General features: G+C 43.5%; 1 protein-coding gene across 1 annotated transcript; it reads left to right on the top strand.

The window, feature by feature from the left end:
- Positions 1 to 1707: 1707 nt before the first annotated feature.
- Positions 1708 to 13557, top strand: MEIOB (meiosis specific with OB-fold). Its single transcript, XM_064726090.1, has 13 exons — positions 1708 to 1792; positions 5010 to 5067; positions 6832 to 6963; positions 7551 to 7623; positions 8000 to 8195; positions 8815 to 8915; positions 10418 to 10470; positions 10555 to 10650; positions 11071 to 11172; positions 11632 to 11785; positions 12128 to 12311; positions 12747 to 12833; positions 13099 to 13557. The coding sequence occupies exons 1-13, from the start codon at positions 1724 to 1726 to the stop codon at positions 13213 to 13215; spliced, it is 1422 nt and encodes a 473-aa protein (XP_064582160.1). The 5' UTR covers positions 1708 to 1723; the 3' UTR covers positions 13216 to 13557.
- Positions 13558 to 13877: the final 320 nt, after the last annotated feature.

The following is a 13877-nucleotide window of genomic DNA, read 5'->3' as shown; positions in this document are numbered from 1 at the left end:
CCCTCAGGACCTGAGGGGCTGAAGGGTCAGTGAGGGGAACCTGAGGGATTGAAGAGTTCAGGAGGAGGCTGAAAGGTCAGTGAGGGGAACCTGAAGAGTTCAGGAGGAGGTTGGAGGGTCAATGAGGGGCATCTGAGGGGTACCTGTGGGGATGAAGAGCCAGGAGGACACCGAAGGGTCAGTGAGGGGCACTTGAGGGACTGAAGGGTCCAGGAGGAGGTTGGAGAGTCAATGAGGGCAACCTGAGGGGCTGAAGAGTCCAGGAGGAGGCTGAAGGGTCAGTGAGGGAACCTGAAGAGTTCAGGAGGAGGTTGAAGGGTCAGTGAGGGGTATCTGAGGGGCTGAAGAGTCCAGGAGGAGGCTGAAAGGTCAGTGAGGTGCACCTGAGGGGAATGGCGGATGTGTGAGGAGGTCTCTGATGGGTTGAGGGGTCCCTGAGTGGGGCAGCTCTGCTCCAGCTCTCAGAACCCAGAGAATTAAAAATCCTAAACAACCATTTTAATCTTCCTCTGATACAGGTGCTCCAGTCCTGGTTCCTTTTGACACAACCCAGCTGGTGTGGGGTACAGCAGGCAACAATATTTAACTTCTTCTGAGGTGAGAATATTACCCTGCCTTGGAGGTAATTTTCCTACAGAAGGAAACATAAATTCTTCCATCTAATGGGATGGGAACGGGTTTGAGGGCCCCATTGTTCCATGGTTTCTGTAAGGCAAATTTGGGCTGTCTCTCTGTGAGAGTGTAGCTTGAAATGCTCTTTTAGAAAAATCACTTGGTTCTCAGATAACTGCTTATTTTTCTTTAAAATGTAGCCTTATTTGTTCTCTAGTTCAACAGACCTTTATCCTAATGCCTGATGAAATGGTTAACAATTCTCACACAAGCTTCCAGATATAAAGACTGTGAAAGCCATTCAGGATTTTGTTCTAAAGATTGAACAGGCATCCTCTGAAAAATGTCAGCAGTTCTCTCCTATTAAAGGTTATTAAGATTTGGACAATGCCATGGTTCCTTTTACAACAAAAACCAGAATCTGACAACCATTTGTTAAGTATCTAAATGTCTCTGAGGAACCCATGGAATAATAAGAGGCATTCAGAGGGGCTAAAAAAGCACCCATGGCCCCACTTCAGCATCTCCAGAGAGATCCTAGGTGTTCTCAGGGCTGGGCAGTAAATGCCACATTGGCAGCCTGGAAAAAAACTTGTTTTCACAAATTTTATTTTAATAAATTCACAACTTTTCTATTTTCAGGAAGCAATAAACTCACATTTTAAAGTAGTTTAATATTTAGTCCAAAACCTCAATTAAAGGTGCTTTGCAATGCAACACTTCTCTTTCCTCACATATAAATTGCCTTTTAAATATGAGCTGCCTCATTAAATTCAGTTGGCTTCCCAGAGAGAAGGAGGGTAAATATTTTTCAGAGCCTGGTGCTAATGGAGTCATTTAATGATGAATAATAAATAAAAATTACAGGCCTTTATTTGAGAAGCTTAGGTAGAGCTGTCACAGTAAAATTCATAACTTCCATCGCCAAATCCAAACAATAAAGAATTGTCTACTTCAGATGGCTTGAAATGCCTCTTATTGAAAACAGATGCTATTAGGTCAAAACATTTATGTTAAAAAATAACTTGTTATTCTCACTGTGAGTGGTCTTAAGTGATTTGTTTGGATATTTACAAAATGTGAGTCAGTTTCCTTCAGTTTCAGATAAAGAATGGCTCATTCTCGTTCAGCACGGGACTTTGTTGCACTTTCAGATCTGCATCCAAACCTTGCTCGTCCTGTAAGTCTCACAGCCTTTTGTTCCCAGAGGAAATTGTATCTGAGTGCCTTATATTACTGCAAAATTATGTAATTGATGTGTATTTAGGTACTGATAGCATTAGTGCAATTGTTGGGTAGAAAGGACCTTCCCTTCTTTGTGTGCAAAGCAGCAAAATGAAAATTGATGCTGTTGCTGCCCACAGCCCGTGGGCACCACAGGCACAGATATTGACTGGACAATTCCATGTATCAGAGGCTCCTTTGTAGCACTGGAAATGGATGTGCTGAATTAGTGAAGACATTACTGGGGACACGACAGAGTCAGCACAATGCAGCCACAATCTGGGACCTCAGCAGGCTCTCAGGCACGCTGGGAAGGCAGGGCAGAAACCTCACAGTTCCATGGCAGGGCTGGTTCTGTTTCTTTGGGATGAAAAATGGGTTTGCATAGGATCACAGGTTGGTTTGGGGTGGAAGGGAGCCTAAAGCCCATCCAGTGCCACCCCTGCCATGGCAGGGACACTTCCACTGTCCCAGGGGGGCTTTGGACACTGCCAGGGATCCTCTGGGCACCTGTGCCAGGCCCTGCCCACCCTCCCAGGGAAGGATTTATCCCAATATCCTAAGCCCACTCTCTGTTTGAAGCCATTGCCCCTTGTTCTGTCCCTCCATCCCTTGTAAAGAGTCTCTCTCATGTTTCTTGTCAGCTCCTTCAGCACCTGGAAGCCACAATTAGGTGACCCCAAAGCTTCTCTTTTCCAGCATGAGCAATCCCAATTCTTTCAGCCTTTCCAAACATCCTGGAGCCTCCTCTGGACTCACCCCAAGAGCTCCAGGTGCTGCCTGTGCTGGGAGCCAGGGCTGGAGGCAGCTCTGCAGGTGGGGTCTCACCTCAGCAGAGGCAGCATCCCCCCTCCCCTGCCCCAGGGAAAGATGAAAATAGGGAGTTTTCCTATTCCCACCACTTTTTATTTGGGATGGCACAATTTATTTTCTCATTTACTTTAAGCAAATGAAAGAGGAAGCACAGAAAAGGGATGATCTAAGAGAAGTTTTCTATCTCCTTAGAGCCATACTGATCCAAACTGGTGTTCAGCAATGCTAATCTAACCTGTCATTCAGTTCCTCCCAAATAATGATCCACTAACCCACTTAAAAGCCTTTATTTTACAAATAAAAGCTTTTATTTCACAAATAAAACTCGAGTATTGCAGTTAGCAACACACGGCAATGAAAGTATTTTCATAAAATAATAATTGATGGTAGAATGATCAGTGTGTGTTGTGTTAGGCTGTGAAAACAGCTGAACACACAGTTTGAAGTATCCAAATGGCACGGTTTATGAGTTTGCTGTTTATTTTAAAAAGTGAAAGAGATTCAAGTGTAAACACTTGCAGTGCTCAGGAGTTGGTTGAGCAGCCTCAAGCAGAGCTCTGCCAAAACAGGCACCAGAGGGGGGTTCCCCTCCTCTCCGGGGAAATGAGCGCTTGGGCAGTTGCACAATGAGCTGATCAAGGAAATGATCTCTGGAAGTTTTTCTGCCTTCCTCAGTCCAAAAGAGTTTCCAGCCAGATCAATTCCTTCTGCCAGCTCTCTGTGCAAGTTTGAGGTTGGAGACACAGAGGTGAACACATCTACAGCAGGGCCAGGGCAGATTTCTTTGGGAAATTGGATATTTACACCAGAAATTAGGCACAATCAGCCTAATTTCTGCAGGCACTCATCCTAAATGTTAGTTCTTTTGACATTTGGTGGTGAAATACAGGAATGTTGCACTCTAATTTAATAGATTTTTTTTTTATTAATTAAGAAACAAAACCCAAAATAGAAAAACAAAATCCTATTTAGAATTACTGCATGCAGTGGATATAAAGCATTCAGTCTGGAAGGGGGCTATTACAGTGCTGTACACAAGTGGCCTCTGCCTGAGTGCGTCGATCCCTGCAGGATAAGGCAGTTCCCGTGCTCCCTCTAGTGATCCCAAGGAAACCGGAGCTGGTTTGTGAGCACGTCCTCGATATCGCTGCAGTGAAGTCAGGCAGGTCACGCTGCTTTGGGAATAGGTACAAAGCAATCCTGGCTGGGTTACTGACCTGCAGCCCTGCCCTTCCCGGCTGCCTCTGGAATTCTGCTGCAATGGACACTGAGGACGGCCAGAAGGGCTCGTGTGAAGGAGCCGGGGCTGCCACATCCCTGGGAGGGACCAAGGCCAGCCTGGACAGGGCTTGGAGCCCCCCTGGGACAGTGGAAGTGTCCCTGCCATGGCAGGGGTGGCACTGGGTGGGCTTTAAGGTCCCTCCAACCCAAACCACTCCAGGATTCTGTGACGTGGAATTGAGGCAGGATGCTTCATGTTTGAAGGATCCTGGCACTACTGCACTGTCAGTCTGTTCTTCCAGCCCTTGTCCCACTCTGATTGTCCTTGCTGAACTCTTAAATCCCAAATGAGCGCTGCAAAACTCTTCTCTGACACCATGGACCACTTAAAAAACAACAACAACCCACCACAGAGCTGTTATGTTATGTTGTAGATAGATAGATAATATATCTATACCTACATGTGTGTGTTTGCTCCCAGTAGTTGTGTTTGACAATTGAGAACAGGATGTTTTTACATAATAGACTCAGGTTTAGCAAAGCAGAATAAGATTGATTTTGGTCTGAATCAACAGAAAAGCTCCTTGCCTCAGCTCCCTTGGAGTCACTTGAAAGATAGCGAGAGAGAGGCACCTGTAGAAATTTAGGCAGCTTGGCTGAGGCAGGACAAGCTCCTGTAGGTGCACACGTGGGGCTCGTGGTGCTGAGAGCCAGGAAAGCCTCGGACACTTCAGTGTAAAATAAATCCTGTCCAGACTTTCCATGGAGCATTTGAGGAGATCTGAGACCTGTGCAGAGAGCATGAAACAACAACATTGCTGCCTACCTGAGGAAAGATTGCTGTAAAACAGCCAAAATTCTGAAGGCTTGGGGTGAACTTTTGTCCTCTCATTTTCTTCACAAACAGAAACAGATGCATTTATTTTAATATTTTTATTAGTCACAATTTTTTCCTAAAGTAAACTTGTGTGTTTATATTTTACTCTTTAGCTCATACAGTACTGTAGGATAAATAGATTAAAATGATTACCAGCCAGAAATATGTTTATTATCATCAGCAGAGTATAATTCCATGAAATCTAATTCATCATCTACATCTGGGTTTAATACTTGTACTCTATAATCTTTTTATTTTTCAGAATGTAATCGGGCTGGTTATTGGGAAAACAGATGTCAGAAGCTTTCCAGACCGAAAAAGTACAGTCCCTTTAAACTCTTTTTACTTCATTTTCTTCAACGGTGTAATTTGGCAGAGATGACTGAAATCAAGATTTAAATGATAAACAGATTTCTCAGTGTAAAATGGATAGACTAAAATGCACTCAAAAAAATGGTGCCTGTTTGAGAACCAAGATGAAAGAGCAGCATTGGTTTGGCTGAGCCATATCAATTAGAAACTGGAAAATCTCTGTCATGGAAGAGTTTCATGCTCTGAAGATGGAACCAATATGAACCCAGTCTTCCATAAATACTGCTGGGATGGAGCTGGTGCCTTCATATTTGTTCTCTCTTAAAACAGAAATGTTGAGGACATGTCTTGTGGAGTGACACAAGTAATTTCTGGCCTGAGTAGCAACAGCTTCATCTGGGACAAGATGGTAGTTGTATGTTGTTAATAATGTTAATTGGAAATTGAAATAACAAATTTACAGTCAGGGTTGGTGCAGACACTGTCAGGGAGCACCTCCAGCCCTGGAGAGCCATCCCAGCTGCAGGAGAAGGGCTCAGTTATTCTGCTGCCACTGGTCCTGCTGAGGTTTGAGGGGAAAGTCATTGTTGTCACCCAAAACTGGGGCCAGCCTAGTGCAGAGTCCACAGAGGGCTGTTGGTGTGTGTGCTCCACTCGAGTTTTCCTGGATAATTTGGTAATCTACTGCATCATGCTGTGATCCTGGAAAGCTTTATTAGTTACCTGTATGTGACAGGGCAGGGATGCAGACACCAATATCCTGAATTTTCCACAGCACTGGAAACACTTTGCTTTATTGAATTGCCCCCCTGGCAGTGTCCCTGCAGCCTGGGCCATCAGCCAGCCCAGCTCCCACAGACCTGGGCTGTGTGACACAAACAGCCCAGCCTGTGTGCCAGCCCTGCTGGCACCTCCCAGCCCCTGCCCCTCTCCTGTTTGAGGTTCCCACCTTGGGGTGCTCAGGTACAGCCACGGCAGGAACTGCAGCCCCTTCCCAAACACCACCGTGCTCCTGTGTGGGATCTCAGCACCTCAGGACTGAGGTGCCACCGAGAGCACCCTTGGGGGGCTCGGGAGTCCTGGAATGTTCCAGAAGTGTCTGGTGGCTGGACTTTGATCCTACACAGGAGACGACACCTGTATGAGGACAGGAGGGTTTCACCGGGGTGAATGGTGAAGGGATTGGTTAATTAGAGGGTGAGACACAGGGTTTAGGATTTCTGTACAGGGGGGTTTAGAGAAGTAAGATGGAGGAATTGGGGCGTGTCCTGTCCTTCTTCTTCTTCTTCTTCTCTTCTCCATCTTCTGTGGTGATGGTGGCACTTTGGGATTGGTCATTACTGAAAGTGCACCGGGCAATAAGGGGAAAGGTATGGGGAAAAATGATAAATATTGTACACGTAACTTTGGGTATAAAGATAGGTGACTGTCCGGAGGGCGAGACAGTGTGCTCATGGCTGGCTGCTGAGCAGAGCTCTGTCGGGCCGAGAGAAAATCTTTTAGATAAACAATTAATAAACACCGAGACCGAAAGAAGAACTGAAGCCTCTTCTCGTCCTTCGATACGCGGCTGCCCCAAGGCCACCCCGGGCCCTTCCAGGCCCTTCAAACAGCCGAAAACCGGACACTCCTGCACCACCTGCTGGCCTCCAGCGGGAGAAAATTCCTGCTCAAACCCGGGAAAAACCCCAAACCAGTAGTTCTTATACACATATTCTAGTTAGAAATCAAGCTGTGCTGAGCAATTGCTGCAGCCCTGTTTATTTTTGCAGACATTGGCACTGAGAGATACACCTTCAGTTTCACCATTCGTGATTCCCCAGCTTATTTCATTAATGTCCAGTCCTGGGGCAGAGAAGAGTACATCAGATCCCTCTCAGAAAGCTTCAGGGTTGGTGACTGTGGTGAGTTTGTTTATTTTATTTTATTTTATTTTATTTTATTTTATTTTATTTTATTTTATTTTATTTATTCCCACGACGTTTCTGTTTGCATGGCAATCAGGGTCGTGCTGGTGGCTTTGCTGGGTTTTGCTCTGAGGACTCACAAACAGCCTAATTGGAAACAAATTGTTCAGTTCTGTTCAATAGAAAGAGGAAAGGAACAAGATTCCAAGGATTTCCACTGAAGCCCAGTAAATATGTCAACAAAAGAAACCCACTGGGTGCAGCAGCTCAGAGCTGGCTGCAGTTAATCAATGTCAAAGCTCACATTATATGAGATCTTAAACATGATGAAAAATAAGCTGTAAAGCAGTTTGCTGTTTGTCTTCCCTCAGTTATAGATATGACTATGATTGCTGATAAAACCACAACAAAAATCCTGTATTTATTTACAGGATGCATTTTTATCTTTTTTAAGTTCATTGAAAGATTTTGCTGCCTGTGGTTGTCTGAGGAAAACTTGTGAGCATACAGACTGTACACACAAAAATATCTATAACTGTACCTATAATCAATTTCTAACATTACTTATCAATGTTTTATTTTAGTTACAATTGAAAATCCATTAATTCAGTCAAAGGAAGCAGAAAGAGAAGAAAAATTCAACCCTGTAACTCCTAGGTAAACTTAAAGCATAGAGTGGTAGTTCTTTCTAGAAAGATTAGAGTTAAGACTTGCTTTAATTTCCAGCCACATGAAATTGGTAGAAATTTTTGGTGTTTTCTTCTTGTGTAGCTGTACCTTCCTCCTGTGCTCAACAGTGTCTGGTCAAATCTCAGAGGAGAATATATTTAATAAACAAAAGGACATAAAACAATAATGTTCTTTGTTACTAAACAGAGTAAATTTCATTCTTTGAGTAAAATTGACAAGCTTTTTTTATACCTTTAGGAAAAACTATACTGGAATAAAGTTGCTTTTCCATATGAATGAACATTTTACACTGTTGATACCTCAGTGAGTGCTGTGCTGATCCATGGGATTTGTTCTGTTCTAGTGGCTACAAATTATTGCTCAGTGAAAATCACTCTGTGGTTAAAACCTCCTGCTGCTACGACACAGACACCAGGCTGCTGGCCCTGCTGCACCTGCCTGTCAAGGACCCTCAGGATTATTATTCCCTGGGGGACATCGTGGCCAATGGACAGAGCCTGCATGGGAGAGTCCTCAACGTGCTGGCAGCTGTGATGGCAGTGAGTGAGGAGCATTTCTGAGCTCTACCATCAGTAACTTCATTGTAAATCTGTGTAAATGTGGATTCTGGGCTGTGATGGCAGTGAGTGAGGAGCATTTCTGTGCTCTGCCTCGAGTAACTTCATTGTAAATCTGTGTAAATGTGGATTCTGGGCTGTGATGGCAGTGAGTGAGGAGCATTTCTGTGCTCTACCATCAGTAACTTCATTGTAAATGTGGATTCTGGGCTGTGATGGCAGTGAGTGAGGAGCATTTCTGAGCTCTACTATGAGTAACTTCATTGTAAATCTGTGTAAATGTGGATTCTGGGCTGTGATGGCAGTGAGTGAGGAGCATTTCTGTGCTCTGCCATCAGTAACTTCATTGTAAACCTGTGTAAATGTGGATTTTGGGCCTCACAGTGGCCAGGACTCCATTTGTTCAGCTTGGCAGCTGAGTGACAATAACCACACACACCTTCTGATGAGATTTTTATCAACAAAATGAAGGGAAAATGAAGTGATCCCATTTTTAGTAGTCTAGAGTCTTTCTTCCCTTTTCTAACCCTTCTCTAGGTTATGTTTTATTCTTCCAAACACTGAATAGAGGACAAGTGACTTCTTCTCTTTCTTCCTCAAGGTTGGGGAGCCAAAGTATTTCATGACTTCAGACAAAAGGAAAGGCCAGAGGTGTGAAGTAAAGCTGTATGATGAAACAGAGAGGTCTTTCCCGATAGTATGGTAAGATGTTCTTTAATTCATTAAATGTTCTTTCATTCACTAAATGTTCTTTAATTCACTAAAAATATAATGCAAACATGGATAAAGAAATTAGCTTTAACACACACTAATTAACTATAAACCCATCTTTTAATTTAAATATATTGTTATTTAGGAGGCAACTGAGATGAGGCAACAATGTATGCTGAAAAGAGACTTAAAGAAGAGATTCATTAGAATGGCCTTATATATCTTGTGGAGTTTTATGGCTTGCTGACAGCCTGCTGGCTCATGAATGGCAAAATGAAGCTCAGTTCCAAATAATTCCTTTTTTTTTAATGTGGACATTTGAGCTAATTCAGGAAATGACTTTTACAACCAGCTGCAAAGGCTGTTGTGTCTCTTCCACAAGCAGGAAAATGAAGAGCATGATCCATTTTTAAAGCCAAGCAGAATTGCAAGTGGAGTAGAAACAGGTTGAAATAGTTTTTAAATATTTTAAATGCAGGAACATTTTGATGTGACTTTGGTTGTATTTTGAAACTTTGTCCTGTTTACTAACACAGCTCCACCCAGCCCATCCCTGAACAGGGCCTTGTTCACAGAGGAACCTTTGCATTTTGCCCAGAGTTTGTTCAATAAACTCGTGGCTTTTCCAAGTGCAGGGGCATGTGGGGCTGTGGTGTCCCCTTGCCCTGGGATTGCTCTTTGGTGGTTAAAAAGTGACTTCAGGGCCCTTTGTTCCCTCGGGGGAGCAGGCAGCCAGCCCTGCCCTGTGGGCTGGGAGCTGTGCTGCCACCAGGGATGTTTAACACAATTCATGGCCACAAACCAAGAGAAGCAGCTCTGGGGTGAGCCCTTCCAGCCCAGGGTTAATTTGAAATTAACTCCTCCATCTGCCCTCTCAGTGCTGGCACTCGGGCACTGTCAGGGGATTCCAGAGCCCAGCAGTCAAGAGCTGCCTGGGCAATATCAGATGAAAAGGAAATATCTTAAATCTTTTCCCAAGGATTAAGGAGAAAACCCACCAGAACAAATCTGTGCTTTGGCTGTGCTCTTGCCAGTCAAATTTAGGAGGAGCTGAATGAGATTTTATCAAGAGACCATGAAATTACCATTTTTGAGGGATGTTTCTGACCTCACTCCAGTCTCATCATCCCCAGCCACAAAGATCCCAGTGTTGGAAGTGCTGAACATCTGGCCTGGGGATCTGAGCAATCAGCCTGGCCCAGCACACGCAGCTCCTTTAACTGGGATTTGCTTTAGCTAGAAATGACTTGGGTAAAAGCTGAAACACAGCATTTTCCCTGGTATATTCTGCATTTAGACCATCTTTATTTTATCCTGTTTGAGATAAAGCAGGAATTTCATGGCACATGGAATTTCAGTGCCATGTGTGTCACAAAGGAGTTGTGTCCCCTTTGGCCAATTTTATTACAACTACATTATTTAGTAATTTAGTACTAAACACTTTGAGTGCTGTTTCAAAAATGTTTTGATACATCCACTTTTGTTTAATTTAGCTGGGATAATGAATCCATCCAGCTGGCACAGAGTTGGATCCCCCAAGAAACAGGTAAAGCAGTCTGGTTTGTGGTTTTATTGAAGTTCTTCATGTGACATTTACTCTCCAGTAACATGGGGGTGTTTTTCTGCACAGTTATATTTGCATCAGATGTGAGAATCAATTTTGACAAATTTAGGAACTGCATGACTGCAACTGTGATATCCAAAACCATCATTACAACTAACCCAGGTAAGAGCTGCTCAAGTATTTCTTTGCTTTTAGTAATTATTCTAGGCAGGAATGCATTAATTAATGTATTGGAACTGTGATTTCTTCTGCCTGCTCTTCACAAAGCTCCCTGCTTTTTGTCTGCCATGTGATGACCAGTTCCTTTAGCTTCTACTTTTATTTTATTTTATTTTATTTTATTTTATTTTATTTTATTTTATTTTATTTTATTTTATTTTATTTTATTTTATTTTATTTTATTGTTAGCAACCTTCATCTGTTTATTCCATGCAGGATTAACACTTAAAATAAAAGAGAGAAAAGCGAATTTTGGCCAATTCCAACGTGTTTGTGCTACCAGAATAAAAACTTGTAAAATACAAAAATGCTGTGACTTTTCCATGCAACATATACTGGTAACTTTTAAAAATGCATTTGCAGAAACAGCAGAAGCAAATGTTCTCTTCAGCTTCATCAAAGAGAGTGCCCAGGCAGGAGCTCTGCCCAGCCCCATGAAGGAGCTGCCAAATGAAACCATTAACTGTAAGTATTTGATTTTATTTACCTGCACAGTGTCATTTCACAGTGCAGCTGAAAGAGTTCCTGCTCTGTGTGTTCACAGAAACAAAGCTCAGGTCCAGCCTGGCTCAGTAGGTAAAGTCTGGATGGTTTCTTGGGGCTGTCCCTTCTTTTATCTTTACGTATCTCAGCTGTCTGTGCCAGCTGCAGCCTGGCTGCTGTGTTCTTTCTGTCTGCAGCCAGTTTGGAGAAGTGAGGGGGAAAGCTTTTGTCAAAAACTCCTTTTGGAAGATACAAAGATTAAATCATAGATATATTCCTGATCTGAATCCCTTTTGTTTTACTTTTTTTTTTTTTTTTTTTTTTGAGGGGGGGCTTTACTGCTGCTGCTTTAAATCTCTTTTTTATTGCCTTAAGATCCACTTTTGCCATTGCTCTTTGCATAATTTCTGGCTCAGACACACTTGTGTCTTAAACTTGTAGTGGAGACTGTAGTGGATGTCTACACAGTGGAACAGCTGAAAGAAAAAGCTCTCCAGAGTGATGGGAAGCTGGAGCCTGTCCATGGAATTATTTATGGCTACATTTCCACCCTGGACATCGACGAGAGCGTGTCCAGAGTCCTGCGCAACAGATGGTGAGTGACTGCCTGCTGGAGTGTGTGCTGAAACTGCTTGTCCTCCTCCCCAGAGCCAAGTGACACGGAGAAATGTTTTAGTCCCATCCCAGAGAAGAAATAAAACTGCTCTGGAGGATGCCATGTGGGTTTCTGGCGGGGGGTTTCGTTGTGAGGTTTTGTTGAGGGTTCTTTGTGGTCCTAGAGTGAAAAAGAAAGAGGTCACTTTGTCTCAGACAGACTCAAGAGTTTAGGAGAGGAATCATTTTTTAAAGACAAAGTCTCTTGGGAAATGTCAGTCTAGAAAAATGTTTCAGGAAGAACAAATTGCACATCTGCATGAACTCTGTCCTTGTGTCCCAGCTCAGTGTGCCGGTTCATCGTCAATGAGGCGTCAAACTCCTGCACCTTCTGCACCGACGTCTCTGCAGAGGCCAAGTCCACCTTTGCCAGCTTTGACATCCTGGTGGATGTGTCAGACCACACCGGCACCCTGCACTCCTGCTGCCTGGCTGACACTGTGGCTGAGGACACCCTGGGCTGCACAGTAAGGGGGATTGGGCTGCTCCTGCCCAGCTGGGGAGCGTGAGGGGAATTACAGATATCTGAAAATGTTCTGTGGGTGTGTGGGTGTGTGCAAGAGGGACAAAAATGGCATGGATGGGCAGACAGATGGACACACAGAGCTTGGAAGTCAGCAGATGCCAACAGGAATTGTGTTCAGTGTAAGACTGAACCCAGTTCAGAACACTGTTTTTCTGAGAACGTGGCTGGAAATACCTAACTCTGATTTTCAAACACCCTGCAGTTTATCTGATTAATGTGACTGTCTTGGTACACATCTCATACCAAGCACTAGGTTAAAATAGAAAAATACAGCTTAGAAATGTATAAAAATATGTGAGATGTTCTTTTCATCATCATCCTGTTGTGGAGATGATTTAACCACCTGCTGAAGTGCTCTGTGGTGTCCTGTTAACAGGTCACTGAATTCCTCATGCTGGAAGATGACCAGAGGACTGCACTGAAATGGCAACTCCTCTTGGAACGAAGCAAGATTTACTTCAAAGTTAGTATTTAATGCTTAATTCAAAACAGTAGCTGGTTTTCACTTTTATACTTGTCCTTTTGGGCAAAACTCTTTTTACTCTCCCATCTCCCCTTTCTCTGTCCCTATTTCCAGGACAAAATAAAAGCGTTTGACTTCAGCAGTGACAGGCAGATGGCATAACTGTGTACTCACACAGGAAATAATGTAAATAAATCTGCCAAACATCTGAAAATAATCTCTGTCAAGGTGCTGTGATAACAAAGATCCTTAATTATTTTTCCAGGTTACTTCATCACCCAATTGGAGAACTGGATTAAAAGTGAATCTTCTTTCCTGCAAACTGGCAGATCCCATAGAGGCCAGTCAGAGCTTTTTGGCAAGAGACTGGAATTATTTATAAATGCTAGGAAAGGCTTCCTTCACTCTGTTGTTAGAGATGGAATTCTGCTGTTGCTGGGTTTTGCCAAGTCTGTTCTGATGGTAAAGGAGAAGTGCACGTTACAATACCTCTAAGTGGGCTTCTGAGTTCATGTTTTTGGGTGATTAAAAAGTGTACTTGGGCCTCAGCTTAAATGTTACTTTACCAAATTCAACCCCTTTCAAGGGGGCTGGAAATTTCCTCACTCAGCTGAGATCTTTGAAAAAATCAGAAATAACAAATAGGTTAAAATAGATCTGTTGAACTGTGGTTTTAACTGCTTTGCTGCTTTTGTGTTAAAGAAATAAAGACCCCCCTTGAAACACTGCCTGGGTTTGTGCTGCACCTTGCTGAGGCCAAACACGGAGCTGTGGGCAGAGCAGGGCTGATTCCCTTTGGGCAGACTAGGTCTAATTAGAGCAGAGTAATCAATTAGCAGTGACCTCTGACAAGCAAAAATCAAGCTGAGGCTGTAAGCAGGACTCTGCTCTCCAAAGCTGGATTTAAAGAACCCAGGTATGTATATTGTGCCTTGTTCCATGTATTTTTTCCCTGTTTTTAATATATTCCTGTCCATAGCTTCACTCCTGAGCACGCTGGGACTCAGCCTGTGTCCAGCAGAGGGAGATCCCCCAGCCCAGCTC

The sequence above is a fragment of the Zonotrichia leucophrys genome, chromosome 14, assembly GCF_028769735.1.
Source record: "Zonotrichia leucophrys gambelii isolate GWCS_2022_RI chromosome 14, RI_Zleu_2.0, whole genome shotgun sequence".
Classification (NCBI taxonomy): domain Eukaryota; kingdom Metazoa; phylum Chordata; class Aves; order Passeriformes; family Passerellidae; genus Zonotrichia; species Zonotrichia leucophrys.
The sequence above is the reverse complement of the archived record's forward strand: the minus strand, read 5'-3'. Positions and strand labels throughout refer to the sequence as shown.